This window comes from Zingiber officinale, chromosome 8A (genome assembly GCF_018446385.1).
Source record: "Zingiber officinale cultivar Zhangliang chromosome 8A, Zo_v1.1, whole genome shotgun sequence".
NCBI classification, from domain to species: Eukaryota; Viridiplantae; Streptophyta; class Magnoliopsida; order Zingiberales; family Zingiberaceae; genus Zingiber; species Zingiber officinale.
Genome location: NC_056000.1, coordinates 3,519,509 through 3,544,792, shown reverse-complemented (window position 1 = coordinate 3,544,792; position 25,284 = coordinate 3,519,509). Strand labels below are relative to the sequence as shown.

The 25,284-nt window shown below is 40.1% G+C and overlaps 2 protein-coding genes across 2 annotated transcripts; both read left to right on the top strand.

Annotated features, from left to right (window-relative positions):
- Nucleotides 1-1,769: 1,769 nt before the first annotated feature.
- On the top strand, nucleotides 1,770-3,819 carry LOC122011423. The gene is made up of 6 exons (XM_042567814.1): nucleotides 1,770-1,937; nucleotides 2,041-2,158; nucleotides 2,366-2,501; nucleotides 2,591-2,679; nucleotides 2,934-3,067; nucleotides 3,158-3,819. The coding sequence occupies exons 1-6, from the start codon at nucleotides 1,779-1,781 to the stop codon at nucleotides 3,782-3,784; spliced, it is 1,263 nt and encodes a 420-aa protein (XP_042423748.1). The 5' UTR covers nucleotides 1,770-1,778; the 3' UTR covers nucleotides 3,785-3,819.
- An 8,266-nt stretch (nucleotides 3,820-12,085) lies between these two features.
- On the top strand, nucleotides 12,086-13,997 carry LOC122011972 (cytochrome b561 and DOMON domain-containing protein At5g47530-like). The gene is made up of 2 exons (XM_042568416.1): nucleotides 12,086-13,228; nucleotides 13,306-13,997. The coding sequence occupies exons 1-2, from the start codon at nucleotides 12,608-12,610 to the stop codon at nucleotides 13,852-13,854; spliced, it is 1,170 nt and encodes a 389-aa protein (XP_042424350.1). The 5' UTR covers nucleotides 12,086-12,607; the 3' UTR covers nucleotides 13,855-13,997.
- Nucleotides 13,998-25,284: the final 11,287 nt, after the last annotated feature.

Here is a 25,284-nt window from a genome sequence, read left to right as displayed (position 1 = left end):
GATTGATTCTACTTTGGTGTATAGTAGACACAAAGAGAATCGTATTCCAGTTCTTATACTTGTGAAGATTCCGATCTCAGAGTGGAATTGGTCAACATTGGTGCTCTTAAACAATCGCCGAGGCAATAATTTGCGTCCGACAGTCGAAGACTAGGCAAAGTTTATTGGGCGTAAATTGTTGACGACTTGAATTCATTTGATATCGGCGAGGCCATTTGATTTGGACTAGCAACTACCAAGCAGCAATTATCAACCACAAACTTGGTCGTCGAGATCGATGAGGGATAGCGGTCGAGGACACTGAACATTCGCTTAGTAATTATCTTTCACTGTACCGTGCAAAATCAAGCAGAGTGGCAAATAATGGTGGGTTTTGGAATTTGGATTACACACTCGTTTAAACTTATGAAACACGTCCGGCGCAAGAAGGACATTGATTGAGTGCTACTGTTTGTAGGGCAAAACAATATATGTCCCCCCCAATTATGAAACTCATTTGAACCAGTCAACCATGTTTCACATTCAGTTGATTTTTGTAACATCGGTCGATTTAAAATGATTCACTTTAGAAAATGATCAGAAAGCCGCAGCAAAGAACCCTGAAGAAATGATTCACCATATGCACTCACGATCTGGAGGACGACTTGATTAGTTAATATAATCTCCATCCATCATGATCGCACTGTGCTGCATTGAGTAGCCGATGCATGAAGGCGGACGCAGGGGCGGGAATCTCTCGCCGTCCCGTTGACTACAAGCAGATAGAAGCGGGAGGTAGAGTCCAAGCGTATTTGGACGGAAGCTGCAGCCAGCAGGGACAATCTCTTGTCGTTTTCGAAAGTAGCTGGTAGGCTAAACCAAAGCCATCTCAATGCTCTACTCTCAACAGCTGCAAGTACGAGTGGCAGTGGGAGTAGCCTGGCAGGGGAAGCGATGTTGTTGCATGCGCTGGGGATGATCCAGTTGTGCTGCAGCTCTTCGAAGTGGGAGTCATCACTCATCATAAAGGAGTGGGTGTAGGTGTAACAGCTGCAAGCATTGCTGTGTCCAAGTGTGGGTTAATTCGATCCTACCATGCACTGCCCCAACTTCTCACATTGGGATGATGGGACCCACACTTAAGTAGTGGGTCCCACCATCTCATTGTGAGAGGTTAGGGCAGTGCCTGTACAGGCAGGGTGAAATTTACCCCAAGTGTGCTAGGCGAGGAATGGAGAGCATTGATTTAGAGTGTGTGCCATTTGGTTCAATCTTCAGTATCACGGCCAAGCACCAGGCGTCAGGTGGTGAGCCAAGATGCATGAAAAATCTCAAAGATCAAAAATTAACAAGCAAAGAATGAGTAATAAAAAGATTATGATGAAAAATCAACCAGAAAAGGGGCATGTCGTTGTTCTCTCTATGATTATCGTTTTCATCGTGTCTTTTGATGTGCGTTGAGCATATCTTCTTTCTCAGATAATAGAATCATGCTGCTACACAAACATGCACGATCGTTACTCTTCTTATGTGTATCTACAATTTAGATTTCAATAATCATACATATTATATCGACATCATTAACCTTTCACTTTCACATAAACAGAACCAGCTTTCGTCCAGAAAATGGAGAAATTTCGAAATCTCCATGCTTTTTTCTCCCCGGCCCAGTTTTTCTCTGACCGGTTTGTGTCCTCTCCCACAGCGCAAGTACAAAACAACTCGCTTTCTTGGTCTCCACTATAAATACCAGCTTCACCTCGCCTCACATGCCTAAACAAACTATTCCCCTCACGTTTATGCCTTCATCCTTACCAGTTACCTCATCTCCAGTTTTCAACTTTAACCCCTCTGTGACTGTGATGACGAGATCTACTACAGAGAAGAAAGAGCCCAAGACTCGAGTGGATGAAGTTCTCCGGGCCCTCAACAAACAAGCTCCTCTCACAGTGGAACAGGTGAAAACTTCCGCACGGTCTCTCTTTTCCCACAGTGGCCCCCCACGAATTAACAATACATGCACGAACAGTTTAAGACTTGTCTGGTTCTCGTCGATGGCAGGGCAAGTTCTGTAGCGATGCTTGTGTGGAGCTCTTCCTGCGAGCTAAAGGAGAGAGCGTTAAGAAGGCAGCCAAGCATCTCAGAGCCGTCCTTTCGTGGAGAGAGGCCATTGGAGCTGGTAACTTTTTATAGCAACATAGATCAAATCATGTTTTAACTTCTAAATATATTTTGAAAAACAAAAAACAAAAAAAATCACAAGTATACATGTCCATTGGATTTTCATATAAGCTTCTTTTTATAGCGTTTGTTCAGAAATATACATGGAATCTGTTTTTCCGTCCGTACTAACCCCTGCTTCTCTTCTGTATCAAAAACCCGACAGCGCATTTAATGGCGGACCAGTTCTCCACCGAGCTGGCCGATGGGATGGCGTACGTAGCAGGTCACGACGACGAGGCCAGGCCTGTCGCAGTGTTTCGCATCAAACAAGACTACTTCAAAGATCAATCTCAGAAGTCGTGAGCAACTTTGCAAGCTTAATTTCATTTCTTTACTTGTCTGATTTTGCTCTAACTATTTCTTCTTATGTTATTTGTGCTTCTGGCAGACTTATCCTGTTCTTTGTTTTCACTCTGGAAGTGGCCGTCTCATCCATGGCCAGATTCGTGGATCAGTTCGTGCTTCTCTTTGACGCCAGTAAGCTAATAAAGCTTGCTTCAGTTATAAGAAAATTGAAAAATAAGTACTAAAGAGTTCAGTCACCAACGGACGTTTTAGTCAATAACAATCTGGTGTTCAGAGTCCTGCAGACTCTTTTTACATAACAGTGACATTCTTTGAATTCCCAATGTCTCAAAAGTTAATGAACACTGAGATGATTTGTGTTCTCTGTCTCGGATTCAGTAAGATTTAATGTGTATTTATATATGTGCGTGCTGCCATCGATGCAGGCTTTTTCAGGTCACCGAAGACTTTCCTCAGCTTGTTCTTGGGGACGTTGAAACTTGTTTCCGAGTACTACCCTGGGCGCCTTCATAGAGCCATGGTGATCGATCCACCCTCGCTCTTCTCTTGCCTGTGGAAGGTCTGCAATCAACGCAACTATTGGAAATTAATGCAGCGTGATTAAGCTTGTTTACTTCTTTGTTTTTTTTTTGTGTAATTGATTGATTAGGGGGTTCGGCCTTTCGTCGAGCTGTCCGGCGCCGTCACGGCGGTGGTGTCGTCGATGGATTACGAAGATTCCCTCGAGGGTTCCACCTTCGGGTTGTCGTGCGCGAGGACGACCTCCCTCCGTTTCGACGCAGCGGTTGGCGGCGGCGCCGCCAAAGTGGGCAGGTCCACTTCGTCCCGGTTTTCCGTCACCGTTTCCCACCACAACTCGCTGAAGCCGTGGTACTTGAGCACCACCACGACCAACAGCGCCGTGGTGCCCACCGCCAGCCTCTCCCTCGTCGGCGCCTCCCAGTTAACCGCCCGGTCCTTCTCCTTTGTCTCTCCCGGCACCTCCCGATCAACTGCTCGCGTCGTCGGTGCGCCTCCGCAGTCAGAGACGCCCTCCAAGCAGCGGCCGAGGACTCGGATGCCGTCATTCTTGCAGTCGCCGTCGGTGCTATTCTCGTTCAAGAAAGAGGGCCACGTCAGCCGAGCGGAAAGGGAGAGGGAATCGTTTCTGCCGTTGATGAAATTCTACCGGCGGCCGTATGACGAGGCCGCGTACCGTAGCAAGCTGCGGCCCCCGCACGGCAGCCTCTTCTCCCCCTGCGATCATCTTAGTCAACGGTGCAATGTCTCAAACTAGTGTTGTCATCTCATTGGAACCTAGAGCATTAGAACATCAATATCAATTATCATATTCAAAAAAATTTACTTTAAATTTTAAATAAATTAATTAAAAATCCTCTATATCAGTTATCTTATCAATTTTTTAAATTTAGATTTGATAAATAGTTATTCTCTAAATTTAATGAATAATACTTCTATCATAAAAATAAAATAATATTTTTTTTAATCTCTCTCTTTTCGCTCATTTCATAAATATAATAATAAAAAATTAGAAGAAATAGAAGAAAATAATAAAAAATTAAGTATGTTGGAAATTTTAGGATATTTAATGTAGTGTGTAGTGAAAAGTGATTATTTAAATTTAATAAAGTGGATCATTCACCCTAAATTTTAGATATAGTAATAGAGAAACTGATGTGAATGCTCTTGACACCTTTAGTTAAAATGTAAGAATTGACCTTTAATGTGAATCTAAGAGCATCCACAATAGTTTGGGATATTTTTCCCAAGTATTTGTGAACCCTACTTCCACATCATCTTTCAAATATCCCACTATTCAAATATCTCAACTTCCATAATGAAATATCCCACCAATCAAATATTTATGGGTCTCACTCATCAAATATTCACTCTCAAATATCCTCAATTCCACAATTAAATATCTCATCAAATTTAATTAACTTACATTTAATTCTAACAAAAATTTAATAGAAATATAAATTTAAGTTCATACAAATACAAATATTTTATAAATTTAAAATTAAAATACAGAGATACAAATCATATTTAATTAATAAAATACATAACAATAAACTACAAATAATAAAAGTAACATTGAGCAACTAAAATAAACCAAATTAACTACATGTTTAATTTTTTCTTCAGTTGTTCACATATCGCTAGATGATTTTGAAGTTGTTCATCAGTCATGCCTCGTGTGTCCATTACAAGGAGTTGATGTGCTTGGATGAGTTGATCAACTTTCTTATTGTTAATATACTCTTCCAACTGCGTCATTGATTATTGCATAGCCTGATTCAATTCATCAAGTAGGAATACTCTTTCTTTGCCTTTCCTCTTTGATGCCTTCTGTCCCATTGGACGAAATCAGATTTCTCTATCATCTATATCAGCAGTTGTGTTAGGATTAGAAGAGTCAGTATGTGCACCTGATGATTTTGATGTTCTTGCTTTTTTTGTTGCCCGTCGATCTGAGGATTGAGGAGCATAAATAGGACTATCTTTCACGATTCTCCACACATGCTCATATTGGAAAGTAGTTTTAAAAGTACTTTTGTGTTCTTCATGAGCTCGCACCATCAAATCCTCATCACTCCATTCGCTTGGTCGATCATTATACCATTTATTGTAGATTCCATTGTATCTATTTACGATATTTTTCAATGAAGCCCAATGTGATTTTGCTTTCTCCGCGGTTCTCTTTTTAGCTCCTTTAGCTCGATTGGTATTGAAGTATGTCACAACTCATTTCCAAAATGACTCACTCTTCTGGGCATTACTAACTACTGAATATTCACTCATAATTGTATAGGCCGCTGCAAGGAGCTTATCATCTGCCACTGTCCATACTGTTCGCTTGTTATGGTCTTCATCTGATTCGTTGCCCATCTCTAGTGCTTGATTGAGAATAATATCGTCGGACCCTATTTCAGATGAAAATGGAGGAAATTGTGAATCGGGGACTGCATAAGGTGTACCTTTATCACTGTTAATTGCATCAACACTAGCTCTTCTCGATTCATTTGAATGAATCTCTGGTGATTGAAGCTGATTAATTCCATGAGATGAGTCTTGCATGAAATACTGATTACTCTGCCAATATTCTGGAGGATATGTATAAAATGGAGCTCGAGGGTCGTCACTCAAAGAATTTGGATAACTTTGGAAATTATGGTAATATGGTGGTGGGTATGGAAAAAGTTGGAAATTTGGTGAATGTTGAGTGGGAAATGGAAATTGAGGATTGAAGAAATTAGGACGAGCTCGAGAACTTTCTTCACATGAATTTTCGTCGATATTTGGAGAGTTGAACAAATCCCTAAAATAATGACCAGAATTTTTATCCATCTCTCTAAATTTTTGGTAGGCAATGGGTATGAAAATGATAAAAATAGATGAAAGAAAGGATGTATATATAGGGAGAAATTGAACGTTATCGAACGTTTAATTTTTCAAACGTTTTCGAACGGTTAATTTTCCGAACGTTTGATTCCTCGACAATTAATTTATCCAACGGACTCTTTTTAATGTTTGCATAGTTTGAATTTCATTAAATTTTAAAAAAATGAAACAAATATAAAGTCACGACAACACTCATATAAGGTGGGGCGCACCATATTAAAAACAAAAATAATAATAATAAAACAGTAGCGGCAGCCCACTTTTTGTGGGCCCCACGTGAGGAAATCATCGGACATAGATGTGTGTCCGGTGATTTCTATTACCCCATCAAATATCCCCCACAATGGGGGATATTTGGGGGTGGGGGATATTTGGAGAAATATCCCCTCCAAATATCCCCCACTGGAGATGCTCTAAGACGATGTGACCGTTAAATGGAGACCTATACGTGGGGTGGTGTGAAAAAGAAGTCAAGCTTACGGTAAATAGACAAATGGAATTGTGCGTAATGAAAGAGAAAGTTCACGGGATGGTAATAGATTGAGTTTAAATTTGGCCCTGTTTTATTTGGGGTAAATAGATGATAGGACGGATCTAAATCTATTAATCGAGTTTAGAAGCGGATTGTAACCGGATTATATATTTCAATAAATTCATTTATCCTGTTCGAGAGTCGAAGCAATGGATGTTGGGACATGGCGTTCCTGATGATTGGTGGTAGACTCCTCATCAATGAAGCCTGTAACCATAGCAATGTCAGTGCCGAGCCAGGGAGGGGTTGCTCGGCGATGGTCCTCCGACGCTCAAGTCAAACACGGGCGATGTAGAAGAAATGAGGAAGTAAAATGACAGAGTAAATGTGGCTACAGTAGAGATTATGCATACATCCGTCAAATTTTAGGGGTGTTTATATAGGACTCCCTGGGAACGCGTGCATGCTCCTCAAAACATACCCTGAAGAGACGTGTCAGAAAAGTGTATCTGACACCATATCTTAACGACTCGAGCATATCTCTGACAAGACAGTAGAAACTTCCACTGTACGATCTTCTGCCTGTCCATGCTGCCAACCATGTCGTCTGTCGATGGCGCGAGTCCCTATGAGGATATTGGCTGATCCTCCTTTTGTCTATTAGTGGGCCGAGCGGGATGAATGCTCGGCCAGCCCTTGGTTGTTCAGCGGGCCTTGTCCTTGAACCGAGAGGAATGACTGCTTGGCCAACATCCTACTATCCTGATTCCACGTTATGTAGGTCGGAGCTGTGTCCGAATGTAGCCTGCTCAGTCGTCAATGTTTCACTTATGTGCGTTCGAGCGGGCTGGTCGCTCGGCGCCTACTTCGTCTGTTCTGAGCGTAAAAAGCTCGGTATGGAGCCGAGCTATACTAGCATCCGCCTGGACCCTCTTCCTCCTGAGCGGGAGGGGTTGCCCGATCGGACTTTGACCTTCACCATGTCGTTGACCGCCCCGTTGATCGGGGTCCCTCCTTATCACCGGATCATCCACCTTGGACCTGCCCTATATATATAATAATAGTAACTTATTATTTTAAATTTAGTGGGTTAACGGGTCCAACCCACTATGGACCTGCTGGATTTTGAGCGGGGTCGGGGTGGGTTGAAAAATTAGGCGGGACAGGTTCAGGTTCAGGTCCATTTTTTTGACGGGGCAAGTTCTGTGATTTACTAAACTCGACCCGAACCCGCCCCATTATCATCCCTAGACATATTTGACTTCCCCTAGCTCCGTCTCCCAGCTCCATTAGCTTAGGAATCCACCTCCAATAGCTCAGGATCCTGACTCCAAAGACTTGGTCGACCGACTCTAACAACCCAGTCAACTAACTCCATTAGCTCAAAAGTCCGACTCTAACGGCTTGATTGTCCGACTCCAATAGCCCGATCGCTTGATTCCATTAGCTCAGGAGCCCAACTTTAACGACTCAATCGTCTGACTGCAACTATCTAATCACCCAACTCTATCAGCTTAGATATGTGATTTCAAGAGCTCAATTACTCGACTCCTCAACTCTCTCAGGCGAGAGTCGCATCCACTATAAGAAAACCTGTAATTAACAACCAAATTAGTGACAAAAATATATTTCTGTCGTAATATCAATCGTTATTAATAAAAAAATATTTTTAATAAATTTAAAATAGGGATGAAAATTTAATTTTGTTGCTAATTTAGTGACATAATTTATTTCCGTCGTTGTTTAGTTAAAGAGCAATGAATATTTAATTCTGTCGCTATACGAGCGACAAAAAAAAATTTTCACCGCTAATTTAGCAAATTTAGGATTTCCTTGACTCGAGGATCATTTCCAAGGTCACTACCTACCGAGGATAATTTCCAAAGCTAGCTTGAGGGTCACCCACCCAATCTCAGGGTCAAAATTTGAAGCACTAAAGTAATCGTCGAATGGACACACCCTCAAGAAGGAGGTCTCAATCTCAGTCTTGGGAACTGGTGTGGTACGAACAGGAAAATAACCTCCACGGTGATAGAGAGTGTAAGTATCCCGAGTTGCCAGCCTACACAGGACCAACAGAGAGAATCCCCCACTCCAAGGTGACATCAATATGATTTCAGAAGGATCGACTGATGGATATTCGAATAGAGCCCGAAAGAATTATGGTTGAAGACTCAAGAACTATGGGATTGACACCAAGTTTCGTTTGGAGATAGGTCCCCAATCAATTTTAGGACTCACGACCTCAAGGGGGTATCTACTCTTAGGCTCTGTTTACTTGGGAGAGTGGAAAACAAAATTAAGGAAAAGTTTTCACGGTGGAAAAGTTTCCGTCGTTTACTTCATTAAAATTTTCCGAATGAAAAGTAACGCAATCCATCAGCAGATAATTTTGGAGCCAAAATCGATCACCTCAAAATCGGACGGAAAGCAGCGGATGGAAAAAAAAAATGACACATGTACTCCTTTTACATTCACAAAATTACATTATATACAAAAAAAAATGACGCATGTAGCCTTTTTAACTCACAAAATTATACTATGTACCAATAAAATGACGCATGCACCCTTTTTTATTTACAAAATTACATCACAAGTATTCACCTTCCTCTATCAAGGTAAACAAGTGTGCAAAGGAAAAAATTTCTTCACCCTTTCTTTTCTCTTCCTCCAAAGATAACTTTCTATCGTTGATTCTTTTCTTTTCCTCATCCACACTCTAGAGTAAACATAGCTTAATGAAGATATGCACTCTTGCTAACTATAATGTGACAAGGGCCTTCATATATGGGGAGCTCGATAAATGTGCCCTCAAAAAGGCCTTAGATCAGATGTCGATAGATCGACATGAACTTTTACATCTCTGTACGGTGTTATTTAGGTTTACGAAGCATGAAGTAGAGCCGTTAGGACATATTAACCTTCCATTATCTCTAGGAGAAAGCCTTGGAGAGTGAACTCAAGTTATTGTCTTCACAAAATAACGTCGACGTGACGATGCTGTCGTAGCTACGCTGTTCCAGAGATCGACAGTTGTATGCAAAGCTAAATGACCGCCCATGTGGTAAAAAGGCGAAATCGCTCGTCCCCAGCGCCCCCGCTGCACCCGACCCAAGGTCATCACGAGAGAGGTAAATCATAATATCCTGAGCGAGCATGTGGCAGGTGGGGTGAGTTGCACAGAGATCAGGGATTTACACCCTGACTACTTTGAGTTTCGACCTTACGATCTCATGTGATAAATATCCCACCACGTACCAACTTTGATGACATGTGGAGTCTGCCAAATGACCGCCTATGTTCCATATCAAAATGAATCGAAATTAAAATCAGTTATTATCTTTATTCTGTACTTAAAATTATTATTTTTCTCAGTTGTCCACAAGTCTTTTCAATTTCTTTCGGTTTGAATGTGTTTGGAGATGTGTGTGGATCAGTTTTTGTTTTTTAAGAAAAAGTTAAAAGATTAACATAAAAACGTTTATCCTCGGCTTTCAGACACAATTATACGATGAAATCTATTTGTTTGAAAGTTGATCATTTTTCAAAAATCTATGAAGTTGCTATAAAAATATTTACAACAAAATAAAGATGTGCCAATTTGGGGAAGCTGGTGCGGTGCGTTAGATGATCACGATTCAAAGATGTCCGACTTGGGCCGCGGCGCTCTGCACAATGTCAATAGTGCATTTTCGGTTCGACGCCGTCGATCCAGCCCCGTACTTTTCCGGGACAAAAGATGTCTGCGAGGCTCGCTGCGGCCGTGGCCTATCGTTTCTTCCCGCAAATGAAACCCTCGATCTGCATCTGGATCTGAGGGACTGAAATGGCGAAATCCGCGACGGAGAAGAGGAGGGTTCGGCGAGTCTCGTAGAATGGGGGAAGAGATCCGCCCGACACCTCGTCCAAGGTTCTTTCATCTCCTATTTCGTTTTCCGCTCGCTCCGTTAATTGAGTTACCTTGCTTTGTTTGATTGATGAAACAAGCATCCCATTTTCTTTTGTTCTGTATAATCCATCCCCTAATACGCTCTTTGCTATTTGATTTAGTGGAAGGGAAATTTATTTCTGAGATTGCCGTAGTATTACATTTGTTTGATCTATTTTTGGATGTGAAGGGAACAAATTACGGCTGTTCTTCCTCTGCGTGAAAGATAAGGTCAACAGCTTTACATATTCAATGAAGTGCAGTTCTGCAAATTGGCGCAGCAGTTCTTCATTTTCTTCCTTACCTCACAAAGGGCATGAAGAACCATATCCAACAAAAGGTGGTGTTATCAGCTCAAAACCATATTGCCGGTTCTCGTCTCCCACATGCCTATGCACTTGAACATTTTTACAGTGTTCATTAATTTTTTTCCCCATTTATTCGACTGAAAAATGCAAACTCTGAATTCATTTTGTTTGGCAGTTAGAGCAGCAATATTTGGCTTTCTATACATAGTTTCTGGAAAAGCGCATTTGGTTTTCCCCCTAGATCAATGCCAGGAAACAACGTTTAGGGAGCTAAGTCAGCTTTGGCCAAAGAAAGATTAAGAGGAACCCCCTGGAGCTGTGTTGATTTTGGTTTTGGTTCGTCACCATGATCCTGAGGAGGATGCCAGAGCTAGGTATGTTGTGTTATCAGATATGAAAGAATTTAATATCAGGTGTTGGTAACTTTCTATCCATGTCAAAAACTATTTGTGTGTGAGTCTTAGCTGAGTTATTTCACAAGAGAAATAATTTTTCGTTTCATTTGTTGCTATCCAGTTAAAAACTATTTGACTATATCTTAGTTGAGTTATTTCACAAAAGGAATCTGTGACATATATATTACCAAGCCTCACGTAGCTTAACGTTATTTTGGAATTTTCTCTTACTGTTTTTCCTTCTGATTCATGCAATCTTATCAATTCGCCTGTTAAATTCTCTTTAGATACCAGAAGGTTCACTATATATATTGATGATGTCCTTTGAGTGATCTCCAAAAGTAGCATTATCTTATCTGATGCAGGAGCAGCACCTGCTTGTTAATGTAATTCAGAGAAATTTTAAAAAGAAGACAATCAATCATCCAATGCTCAAGACTCGAGTTATGGCATGGTTGAAACTGACCATCAAGAGGCCGATCAAGATTCAGCTCAACTTTCCTAAGGTATGATTACAATATCCAAAATTATCTGCTCCTTGCCTTTTGCCTTGAATTTTAAAGGGAGTATTTTGTTGTTTAATAGAACGTCTTTGAGTTAACTAATACATTTTTCTTTTGATAATGGTATCCATTCTGATCAGCATAATCAAGCAAAATTAATATTCAGGCCAAGTTAAATATGATGGAAGTATCATGATGCAGGTGTGTAGAAAAAAATAAGAGTCAGGGTTTCTTATCTATTTCTCAAATTCGTTAGTTTCTTCATCCAAAAATGTTTGTTGCATTAGTCATCTAAGATAAAAGCTAACATCCCCTAGAGAGTGCATGTCATCTATGTTCTTGTGAACATTGTCTTCCACTTATCGTTGTGTGTAGTTGCCTGTCTATTGATAAGTTATAAAGAGGTCTCTTGTGTTATTGGAAGTCATATTCGACCTTGTCAGTCGTTTTGCCAACCATTATAAAAGTTTTGCTGTTCCAATTTCATGCTATGTCGACACGACTTTTCTATGTTAATCCGACCTTATAATGGTTCACATCATTGTATTGATAATCACTCATCTTGAATTTATTTGGACTTGTTCAACTTCTTTTTTGTTTTTTGGCAAGGAGGTCAATCGGCTACTCAATTAATTTGGACACTGTTTTTCTCTCCATAAAGCCACCCAAATATATCGAATTATTTGCTCATCAACTCGTCACGTCGACGTGGGAAGGTATCAGAAGAAATTAATGTTAGTCAACTTGATGCTTGCTTTGTAGTGACTCGTGGGAAACTTTTTTTTTTTCCACGAAGTTAACTTTACCAAGAGAATAATCAACTTGACGCGGTTGATCGACTAAAAATTCCGGCATAGAAAATGACTTCGCTGAATAAATTGATGGATGAATACCGAGTCAACCATTCCGCGTTCAGCGAGGTAGGTTTTGAATGGAAAAAGTCGCGTGGCTACGGGGGTGTGGAAATTGGCCCTGGCTTTGTCTTCCAATTTCGTCGTAGAAAATCACATCCTTTCCGTTCTCTTTATTTCATCCTCCCTCTACCTTGATTTCTGAAGCCATCCTCATCGATTCCTCTCCAAGCTTCGGCCATGGAGCTTGCCATCCTCTTCCTCGTCGTGTTCTCCTCCTCCTCCCTGTTGCAGCACGCCACCGCCCAAACGTGTGACGCTGCGATTACCTTCTCCAACGACAAGTTATACACTGCCTGCAACGTCCTTCCCTACCACAGCGCCTCCCTCCACTGGAACTACTTCGCCTCCAATGGTACCGTCGACATCGCCTACCGCGCATCGGGGTCTTCCGCCAGCTGGGTCGCCTGGGCCATCAACCCCAACAGCGCCGGCATGATCGGGGCCAACGCTTTCCTCGCCTTCACCAACACCACCACCGGCAACGTCGCTGTCTTCGCCACCCGCTTCACTAGCTACAGCGTCCAGGCCGCCGATGTCCGGGACGAGGAATTGGCCTTCACGGTGTACGACAAGCGGGCGGAGTACTCCAACGGCTACTACACCATCTACGCCTCCCTGGAGCTGCCGGGAAACACCACGAGGCAGAACACAGTGTGGCAGGCTTCATCGGATTTTAGCGACGGAGTTCCCAACGGTCACCCTCTCAGCACAGCCAACAGACAGTCGATGTCTACGCTGGACTTCCTCTCCGGCCAGACCGCTTCCGGCGGAGGCAATTCGAGGCTGCATCGCAAGAACGTATGTTCGTCCAAAATTTGGACTTTCACATCCTGCATCCATTTTTTTTTCTGATGATTAATTGAATCGTCCGACAGATTCATGGAGTCATAAACGCCATCAGCTGGGGAATTCTACTCCCGACTGGAGCCATCATCGCAAGGTACGTGAAGGTGTTCCAGTTCGCCGACCCGGCGTGGTTCTACCTCCACGTCGCTTGCCAGTGCTCGGCCTACGTGGTAGGCCTCGCCGGTTGGATTCTCGGCCTCAAGCTCGGCAGCCAGTCGAAGGGAATCACCTACCACAAGCACAGGGACATCGGCATCGCCCTCTTCTGCCTCGCCACCGTGCAGGTGTTTGCTCTGTTTTTGAGGCCCGACAAGAATCACAAGTACAGATGGTACTGGAACATCTACCACTACGCGGTCGGATACGCCGTCATAATCCTCAGCATCGTCAACGTCTTCGAGGGCTTCGACATCTTGGACCCTGCCAAGAAGTGGAAGAACGCTTACATCGCCGTCATCGCTACGCTGGGCGGCGTTGCGCTTGTTCTGGAGGCCTTCACTTGGGCCGTCGTTACCAGGAGGAGGAGCTCCGAGAAGCCTCATAATGGCGACAATACCACAAACGGGTTTTATGCTTGAAGACTACAACTACACGATCAATTGGTGTTATTTAGATAATAGATGCGTAGGGAGAGAGAGAGAGAGATACCTGGCAGATCATTCTTGCTTAATTTTTTTTGTACTACAACTTAATCCATGGAAATTAGCTTATTCAACGTGCAGTCCTGCAATTATGAAGTTATCAGAATTGGATCAACTGATCCAGGCAAAAATAGATTCAATCGGCTGGTTTGATAAAAACTGAAACGATGATCTATCAGAAGTCATGAAAACTCCACATATACCTCTTCAGCATCTTAAAGGTTAACATGGCAGTGTAGTAAAATGAGGTTTGGAATTGAGCATTTGTTCTATGGGATAAAACCATGTTTCTTTGACGTCGCTTGTTTCCTTGCGTTTCCTCAATTTTCCACATTGTCCCGGAGCCATTTGGATGGAAACTCCACCTAACGATCAAACAACAATAATACGACTCAAGTGTTTTCTGCCATACCGCCTCTCTGTTGGACTCGTACTGCCATCCTCATACTCTTCCCCTCTTTGCATCTTGTTTGGATATATCTATAATGATCAGCTAGGTAAACCATGAATGGCATACCACGAATAAATTTCAATCCAAAAATAAAAAAAAAATGGTATACTTGATAGAAAGAAGCTAAATCCTTAATTCTGTGCATAAACAAACAAACAGGGAGCTGTTCAGCTAAAGTCAAGCACAAACAAAAACTCAAATCATAGCAAGGGTTCAATCCAAAGCAAGGCTCTCTGGTTAACTACATAGGCAAACTCCAAGAACGCCACTAGTTTCTGAGTCCACGTCTGATGCACTTGATAGTTGGATCCTTTCTTCTTGTTTGTTTTCCTCATTTCAATTTATACTTAGTAATGAATTGGTGGAAACCGGAGACATTAACATTATAAGTGGATATAGACTAAGAATTTTTTTTTTTCCATTTTCAATCTGTTTCAGCGTTGTTAAAATGGCCATTAATTTAAAGCCTAAACCTGCGACTGAAATGATAAGGAATCGATGGATATAAAAGAGAAAAGAACAAATAGATACGCCAATCCATGGGTCACTGTTATGATCGCCGGAACTGCGGACGTAGAATCTACGTACACAAACGTAGAATCTTCTGATCGGTTTGCCCTGTTGTCACCAAAACTGTATGATTCATCAAAACTAGGTCGATGAAGGAATGGTAGGGTGAAGGAAAGGTTAATGCTGATTAATTCCAAGTTCAAAACTTGGAAGTAGCTAGCTCATGCAAAGTCCATGGAGGAAAGAGGGGAAGGTACATGCTCCAAAACCAAAACGTGAAGCGAAAAGCAGACAGACGAGTCGCATAAAATCGTATGCTTCCCAAAACTCGGCGCCAAACGCAAGGCTCCAAGCTTCCTTTGTTCCACTCTCCCCGCAACTTTCTCCCTTTTAAAGTGGTCTCTGCTCCTGCTCCCACCCACCAAACAAACGTCTCCTGAGATAGCCTCCAATTCCTTTCCTCCTTGGATTTTGCACTCCTGCCATAGATTCTCTGCGCTCCCTTTCCCCACAAATTTAATCCATTAATGCAGGAGGAGAAGGGCTTCGATCCCTATAAATAGCAGCACCTACGAGCTGAGCTCCAATTCATCATCATCCGCCTCGACCATGGGGAGAGAGAGCGCCTCGCTCAATTCCACCATTGCTCTGCTGCAGGAGAGGTTCAAGAAGCTGGAGAGAGTGAGGGAGATGCGAGAAGAGCGGGAGCTCCACAGATCGGCGACCACCAACAGGGGCGCCGCCCAAGTCGGATTGCAGTCGTCGGAGCAACCCAAGTGGCTGTTCCCCGGCGCCTCGGCCCCGTCGTCCGGACAGCTCCGCGGCAGCCATGTCGTCGTCGACACCTCGCTCACCATCGGCTCGTGGCATAACGGCAACGAGACGTCGGACGTCGACACTTCCCTTCACCTGTAGCCATGCGGGCCTGTGTCATTAATTAGTATGTGCGTCGAAGTAGCTACGCTCTGTAATTAACTTCTCTCGAGAAGTGTTGCGACTGCAATCTGCAATCTGCAATCTGCAATCTGCATGCCTTACTGTACTTGATATGAAGAGATTGAAGGGACGTACTGATCAATCATTCCAACTTAGAATGCGAAGAGTGGTGGGGGTTTGACGGAAGTGAGAGTGATGAGTGTGTTCCACAGAGGCGATGGAATTCCTGTCGGAAAAAATTAGTAAACGACGGATATAAAAAGCTCATCGTCTCTATATCAGTGAATCAATCATGCGTCTGCGCAATGTTTTCTGGCGTCTGTACACAAGACTTGGCGTTTTCTTGCTTGAAGCCACGGATCCTCATGCCTCTGCGCAATGTTTTCTGGCGTCTTGTAGGCTCAGGCCACGAAGCCTCAAGGAACCAAAACGAATCTAAAAGCAACATCAACTACGTTACCAATTTTTTCACGTTCAAAACTAACTACAGTTAGCTTGATGTGATGTGATGTGATGTGGTGATGATAAATGAGGTTTTTAATTTATCATTTTTACCTTACATCGATAAATAAAAAAAAGAAAAATGATATGCTCAATGAAAAAATTTAAAAAAAAAGCTCAAAAATAGACATATAAAATAATGAGACTCATAAAAAGTGAAATGGTGGATCATGATTTTATATGTCTATCCTTGAGTTTTTCCTTGGGGCCCTCATCTGAATGACCTAAATAGATCATATGGGTGAGACGATGAAGAAGGCAAGAATGTTAGCTTAGGGACATGTGGAGTACTTCAGTTCTGCCAAGATACATTGTGTTTTTTATAACCATAGTTAAATGGGAGCGCTTATGAAATCAAGGTCTAGGACAAATGAAAACCTTTTCATTCAAGTACTTAGTAAAATGATTTGGCATGAGTATCCTTTGTTGTTCAGTAGCATAGTGAAAATCTTTGGCATAGAGTTCCAGTGCTAACCTCAATATATCGAAGAATTCTGTGAGTATTTCTGACCATCATTGAATATCCTGTACAACCTTCTTCTCAAAACTCAAATTCCTATTTATTCCCGGAGTCACAGACTATGAAAATAAAGAACACAAATAATTACTAAGCATATTGTTCCCATGTGAGATCACGGTTTGATGAATCAACCGGAGGCGATTGCTAAGGGGGAGATCCTAGATGCTTCGGCTAGGAAGAAAGCGCCGTGGATACCTGTAGCACTCCGCCAGATTAGAAGGAGCGTCAAGGTTGGACTCGGTGTGACCACAGGGGCTAGGAAGAAATAAAGGTTGCAGTGTAGTGGAAGAGTAGATGATTGTGTGCGCATACATGTGCCCGCGAGAGCGAGCGACATTTTATAGAATGCCGAATGTATCTACTTCTCTGAGATATTTGCATCCATTTGCCTTGTTCTCCCAGATGTACGCTAATCTTCTTCACTCCTCTGAGAGAAACAGTCCTATGAATGAGGCGGTTATGTCGAGAAAATAAATTGGACTATAACAAGTAAATAAATTACTTGTATTATATTCACACTACAAAGACACTACAACACTTTTGAGGATCACTCAATTTTAGAGAGGAAAAGAAAAGGAAAATGAAAAACAACTTTCAACTTGAAGTCTCTATATTTTTATTTTTCATTGGATGATAAAACAAGAATGCAGGGGGAGTATTTATAGTACTCACCATACAAGATACATAGTTGATCAGAAAACTAAATTCTATCTACCAAGAAATTCTATCTCTATCCATTGGATGAGAGAAATACTCTCAACCATACATTTTAATTCTTATCAATTAAATTCTATCTATTGAATGAGAGAAATACTCTCAACCACACATTCTAATTTCTATTTGTTAAATCTTATCCATTGAATGAGAAAGAATACTCCCATCTATATTTTTATTTTTATCCGTTAACGAGTTGGTATTGATCTTCAACACTCCCCCTCAATATAAACCCTTTGTACTGTGCTGAGTTGATAACGGAACATATTAAATTTGTTGGCGTTTAATCCTTTTGTAAACACGTCCGCAACTTGATTATCTGTACTGATTTGTCTCATCTCAATTTCTCCTTGCAGAACTTTTTCTCTGATAAAATGATAATGAACTTCAACATGCTTAGTTCTTGCATGAAAGATTGGATTTTCTGCCAAACGAATTGCTGATTGATTGTCACAATATACTGGAACTACATAATCTACTGGTTGATGTAGATTATTCATTAGTTGTATTATCCATGTGCTCTCTTGAGCTGCCATTGCTGCTGTTCGATACTCAGCTTCAGTAGTTGACAATGATATAGTTGGTTCTCTTGCTGCACCACGAGATTGTGTTGGTGCGGTTAGCACTAACGATTTAACCCATGTTTTGATGAATGACAAATAGGTTAAGTTAGTTTTGTTGTTGTCTGACACTTTGATCGAGTGTGCAGGAGAAGTCCAGACAGGTCGACGGACTGACCGGATGTCTGGCACGAAGTCCAGCTAGGTCGACGGGTTGACCGGATAGCTGGCGAGAAGTCCAAGCGGGTCGACGGGCTGACCGGACGCTTGGCGAGAAGTCCAGCTAGGTCTACGGGCTGACCGGATAGCTGGCGAGAAGTCCAAGCGGGTCGACGGGCTGACCGGACGCTTGGAGAGAAGTCCAGACGGGTCGACGGGCTGACCGGACGTCTGGCAGGTAAGTGAGGTAAGTCACGGGAGGGGAGTGACTGTGAGGACGCGTTCCCGGGAAGGGGACATTAGGCGTCGATCCGGCTTAGATTCATTTCGGATGTCTAAGTCGAGATCGTGACTAGATTCCGGTCTCGGAAAGACGGAATCTAAGTTATACTCTTTTTATCCATCTGTTGAACTTTAACTGTGCTAACAATCTGTTTTACAGGATGTATATTTGCCTCGGACTAACTTTGTTTTGCAGGAAAAGGGAGTTTTCTGGAACAAGGTGGTCCGGGCGCCCGGAGGGGATCCGGGCGCTCGGAGGTCCGGGCGCCCGGAAGGCGAATTCTATCCAGCCAAGTCGTCGCCACGTGGAGCATCTCGGGTGGAGCAGCTACGTCACATTCCAGGCGCCCGGAAGGGATCTAGGTGCCCGGAACAACATATAAAAGAAGCCCCAGACAGGAGCTTCATATCAATCAATCAAGCTGAGAACTCTTCTGCTGCTGGTCTTGCTGCTCGACATTCAGTGCGACGCCAACAAAGCTCCGACACTACGCTCCGTTCTTTTCCCTTTTTGTCGGTATTTGTTTTTAGTTTTCATTAGCATTCCCTGTACGGTTCTTTTGTAATCATCATTTCGAATTGCTAGTGATTGCCCAACGAAAGTGGTCAAGGACCACGGGCCTTCGAGTAGGAGTCGTCACAGGCTCCGAACGAAATAAAACCATTGTGTCTATTTTACTTTTCCGTTGCGTTTATACTCTTATTTTTCGAATCGATATTCACCCCCCCTCTATCGAATCTAACGGTCCTACAAGTGGTATCAGAGCAGGTACCGCTCTGATTTGGTGCAACCACCAATCAGACAGGGGGTGAACTTTTTTTTGGTTCGATAATTTTAAAACTGGTGTTTCGTTAACTTAATATTTCTCTAATCAATTTAAATTAGTGCAACACGAATCTATTTTTTTTTCTATTTTTCTCTTCCCGCACTACTAATCCAAGACCAAGTCTTGGGATATTTTTTGGTTATTTACCTGTGCACAGAATGTCCCAACAAGAAGGATTCAGCACAGTACGACCTCCACTCTTCAACGGGGACGACTTTCCATACTGGAAGAAGCGCATGGAGGTCTACCTCAAAACAGACTTCGACCAGTGGATGAGCATTACGAGACCCTACAAAATTCCAGTGGACAACTCCGGGAATCTAGTGGATCCTGAAGACTGGACAGCAGATCTGAAGAAAAAAGCATCAACAGAAAATAAAGCGATCAACACTCTACAGTGCAGATTGACAAGAGAAGAACTGAACAGAGTCGGTCCACACAAAAACGCTAAAGAGCTATGGGACAAGTTGATCGAACTGCACGAGGGAATGTGCGACGCTAAGGTAACAAAACGAGACCTGCTTTTAAATAAAATTTTTAATATAAAACTGCAGGAAGGAGAAACAGCGAATCAACTCCACGCGAGGATCAAGGACATCCTCAACGGGCTTCATGCGATAGGCCACCAGATGGAGAACAGAGACTTAATAAGGTACGCATTAAACGCCTTTCCACGTAATAGTTTGTGGGCATCAATAGTGGATGCTTACAAAATTTCTAAGAATCTTTATGAATTAAAATTAGACGAGCTTTTCTGTGAATTGGAATTACACGAACAAACTAATGCTGGAGCCGAGAAAGGTATAGCCTTATTTGCAGGTTCCTCCAAAGAGAAGAAAAGCAAGCCTGAACTTGAAGAAGACTCCGATCAAGATTCTGAAGACGAAGAACACCTGGTGAATTTGGTAAGAAAAATGTTCACCAGGAGAAAAAGGAGTTTCAGCAAAAAGGACCTTCAAAAGATCAGCTCTCCCTCAGAACAAAAGAACGTGACTTGCTACAGCTGCAACAAAAAGGGACATTACAAAAACGAATGTCCAAAACTGAAGTTCGACAAACCAAAGCCAACCAAAAAGAAGGCACTCAAAGCAACGTGGGACGACTCCTCGGACGAATCGGAGGAAGAAGAGCAGAAACATCAGAGCCACCTCGCACTGATGGCCCGCGAAGCCGAAACAGAAAATGAGTTGGAAGATGAAGACGGGTCTGAACCCGAAACAAGCCACGAGTCCGTACTCGTTTCCGAAGGCTCGAATGAGGTATATTTTAATTTAAACAAAAAGTTTTTTAGAATCATTTCTTGTTTAAATAGTAAATTAACTAAAGTAGAAAATGAAAACAAATCACTTCTTGAGGAAAATCAAAACCTCAAGGAACAATTAAAAAATTCGAATCCAACTCAAGATCTAACACTTGAGGAAGAGAATTTATTATTAAAAAATGAAATAAACAATTTAAAGGAGATGTTAGAAAAATTCACAACAAGATCAAAAAATTTAGACTTAATCCTAAATAATCAAAAAGCATGTTATAATAAAACCGGACTAGGATATAAGTCGAATTCAAATAAAACCTTCAAATCATTAATAACCCAATACAAATCAACCAATCTAGCTTGGGTTCCGAAAGCGTGTCTGACCACGCAAGTAGGACTTAATCAATATTATATACCTAAAGAAAAAATACATTATATAAAAGTGAATAAACCAAACCAAAATCCAAAATACAAACCTAGATCAAATTCAAAATCTAAATAGTTTAAAAATCAACAAAATTATCACCAAGTTAACTATAACTATAAAAAGAATCGACACAAGCCTAAAACCAAAATCTAAATTAATGGCCAATAATTCAGGGGGAGGCTCCAGAATAGCTGGCACCTCCAAAACTAACCTACCCGACAGGGTAACCCAAAACTAACTAACTCGGCAGGGTAATTTAAAAAGAGACCAAGTTAAACTTGAATCATGGTACTGGTGAAATTTTTGGATGATAGTACGTTAGGGAAACTTGGGCATCGCATGTCTAGAAAGATATGGCTTCGATCTGGTGCATTTGGCCAAGTAGAACTGACCGAAGCTACCCTTAAATGAATCCTAACCGGTTAGACCAAGATTTAGTACTAAGTTCCGTGGATAGAACTATTCGGAAAACCTCGAAAGGTTGGTTACTTCTAATGATGTCCATGTGACTCACCAAGCTTAGAAGTTTATCCGAAGAATGCCTATTTGTGGAAACCAAAACTAAATCTAAATCTAACACAAGTTAAACCAAAACTCTGTAATCAAACCAATTTCATCTCACAAAATCATAGGATTCCCTGATTGATAATATAGATCGGGTGAGATGAATAAGGCTTAAATTTTAAAGTTAAAAATTAATTTCAAATTTTAATTTTAAACTTAAAAATTAATTTCAAATTTTAATGTTAAACTTAAAAATCAATTTCAAATTTTAATTTCTAACTTAAAAATTAATTTCAAAATTTTAATTTTAAACTTAAAAATTAATTTCAAATTTTAATTTTAAACTTAAAAATTAACTTCAAATTTCAATTTTAAACTTAAAAATTAATTTCAAAATTTAATTTTGAACTTAAAAATTAATTTCAAAATTTTAATTTTAAACTTAAAAATTAATTTCAAATTTTAATTTTAAACATAAAAATTAACTTCAAATTTCAATTTTAAACTTAAAAATTAATTTCAAATTTTAATTTTAAACTTAAAAATTAATTTCATATTTTAATTTTAAACTTAAAAATTAATTTCAAATTTTAATTTTAAACTTAAAAATTAATTTCATATTTTAATTTTAAACTTAAAAATCAATTTCAAATTTTAATTTTAAACTTGAAAATTAATTTTAATTTTAAACTTAAATAATGCATGCTCAAAAGACTAACTTTAAATCCTACTTACTGTAGGAAACCAAGTGGATTTTGGACAGTGGTTGCTCCAAACATATGACTGGAGATCACACCAAATTCACTCAACTCACTTACAAAAGCCTAGAAATAGTTGCCTTTGGAAACAACGGCAAACTCAAGGTAATTGGTATAGGTAATATTGAATTAAAATTAGACTTTATAATTACAAATGTTTTACTTGTTGAAAATTTTAAATATAATCTTCTAAGTATAAGTCAACTATGTGATACTAGGTATAAGGTCAAATTTCTATCTTCAGAGTGTTTAATCAAACATCTAGATAATCCTACCATAAGCCTAAAAGGCTTTAGAAAAGACAACATCTATGCCATCAACTTAACCATTTCTTCCATTAAGTGTTATTTAACACAAAAAGAAGAAACTTGGTTATGGCATAGGAGGATGTCTCACACCAACTTTAGAAATATAAATAAACTAAATGGACTTGTAAAAGGCTTACCAAAGTTACCTAACTTAGATTCAACCATATGTAATGCTTGTCAACAAGGCAAACAAACTAAATCAACCCACAAACAAACAAATCAACCACAAACTAACTCAATCTTAGAACGTCTACATTTAGACCTTTTTGACTCCCATGGAGTCAAATCTATAAATGGAAACTTATATTGCTTAGTAATTATAGACGATTATTCTAGGTTTACTTGGGTCAAATTCTTAAAACATAAAGATGAAACTTTTGAATTTTTTCAAATTTTTGCAAACAGATTGAAAACGAAAAAGATATTAAAATTAAAAGAATTAGGAGTGACAACGGGGGATAATTTAAAAATCACCACTTTAACAGTTTTTGTCTAGAAAACGGTTACCATCATGAGTTCTCATGTCCTAAAACCCCCCAACAAAATGGAATTGTAGAAAGAAAAAATAGAACCTTACTTGAAGCTTCTAGAACAATGTTAAATGAGTATAACCTACCTAAATACTTTTGGGCAGAAGCCGTTAGTACAGAACAGAACAACAATAAATAAAACTCATAACAAAACGTTCTTCAAATTGTTTTATAATAAACAACCAAATATAAAATATTTTAAGGTATTTGGGTGCCCAGTTTTCATCTTAAATACAAGAGAACACTTAGGAAAATTCACCTCTAAAATTGAAAATGGAATTTTTGTAGGATATTCCCTAAATAGTAGAGGCTACAGAATTTACAATAAGGTTACCTTAAAAATTGAAGAAACTACTAATGTAAAGTTTGAAGAAACTAAACAAGACATAGGATCTACACAAACACCTGAGTTAGTTCCAGAAACCAACCAAACTCTAAGTCATGAAGAAGAGGAACAACATCAAGAGAATCAACCTCCTAGAACAATAAGGGTTAACCCAAATCATCCAATTGATCAAATAATCGGTGACCCAGACTTAAGAGTTCAAACCAGATCATCCTTTAGAAACCTAAGTCAAATTTCATTAATTTCAAAAATTGAACCCAAAACTGTGGATGAATCCCTATTAGACCCAGATTGGATTATAGCTATGCAAGAAGAACTAGCCCAATTTGAGCGTAATGAGGTCTGGGACCTAGTTCCACCACCTAAGAATAAGAAAATAATAGAAACAAAATGGGTATTCAGAAACAAACTAAGTGAAACTGGGGAAATTACTAGAAATAAGGCTAGGCTGGTTGCCAAAGGATTTAGTCAAGTTGAAGGACTTGACTATGATGAAACATATGCCCCAGTAGCCAGATTAGAATCCATTAGAATGTTACTAAGTTATGCAGCCCATAAAGGGTTCAAATTATACCAAATGGATGTTAAGTCTGCCTTTCTTAATGGACTAATAAAAGAAGAAGTTTATGTAGGTCAACCTCCTGGGTTTGAAAGTCTAGAACACCCTGATTATGTATTTAAGTTAAAGAAAGTATTATATGGACTTAAACAAGCACCCAGGGCATGGTATGAAAGGCTAACATCCTACTTAACATCTAAAGGATTCAAACAAGGTCAAATTGACCCAACCTTGTTTGTTAAATCATTGAATTCAAACATATTCATTGCACAAATTTATGTAGATGATATAATATTTGGTTCAACAAATTCGGAATTTATTACTCTAATGGAAAAAGAATTTGAAATGAGCCTAGTAGGAAAATTAACTTATTTCTTAGGATTACAAATCAAACAAACAAATGAGGGAAATTACATTTATCAACACAAATACACTAAAGAATTACTTAAAAAATTCGGAATGGAAAATACAAAAGAAATAAAAACACCTATGGCAGTGAACACAATCTTAGATAATGACCCAAATGGAAAATCAGTTGACCTAAAATATTATAGGAGTGCAATAGGTAGCCTACTATACTTAACTGCAAGCCGACCTGATATTTTATTTGCAGTTAGTATGTGTGCTAGATACCAAACTTGTGCTAAGGAATCCCACTTGACACAAGTTAAAAGAATTTTTAGATATCTTAAAGGAACAATAAATGTAGGAATTTGGTATCCTAGAACCAATAATTTTGAACTAATAGGGTATTCTGACTCAGATTATGCTGGATGTAAATTAGACCGCAAGAGCACAAGTGGAGGATGCCAATTATTAGGTACATCACTTGTTAGCTGGTTTAGTAGAAAGCAACATTGTGTTGCTCTATCTACAACTGAGTCAGAATACATAACTATAGGTGAATGTGTTGCACAATTACTATGGATGATGCATACTCTAAAAGATTTCAACTTAAACATTACAAATGTAAAAGTATTAATTGACAAAATAAGTTCAATTAACTTAACCAAGAACCCTGTGCATCATTCAAGAACCAAACATATTGAAGTTAGGCACCACTTTATCAGGGATCATGTTACTAAAGGTGATATTGAACTCAAATACATTGAGTCCAAATCAAATTTAGCTGACATTTTCGCAAAACCACTCCCTGAAAGTGAGTTTAGAAACTTACGCCGAAAATTAGGAATGTGCTCAATAGACTAGGAATTTCAAAT

Bases quoted from the DNA above. Each gene is read 5' to 3' on its own strand.
- LOC122011423 (XM_042567814.1), top strand. From the start codon at position 1,779: ATGCCTTCATCCTTACCAGTTACCTCATCTCCAGTTTTCAACTTTAAC. The intron at 1,938-2,040 runs GTGAAAACTTCC...CGTCGATGGCAG, and splicing joins CTCCTCTCACAGTGGAACAG to GGCAAGTTCTGTAGCGATGC. The intron at 2,502-2,590 runs GTGAGCAACTTT...TGCTTCTGGCAG, and splicing joins AAAGATCAATCTCAGAAGTC to ACTTATCCTGTTCTTTGTTT.
- LOC122011972 (XM_042568416.1), top strand. From the start codon at position 12,608: ATGGAGCTTGCCATCCTCTTCCTCGTCGTGTTCTCCTCCTCCTCCCTG. The intron at 13,229-13,305 runs GTATGTTCGTCC...ATCGTCCGACAG, and splicing joins CGAGGCTGCATCGCAAGAAC to ATTCATGGAGTCATAAACGC.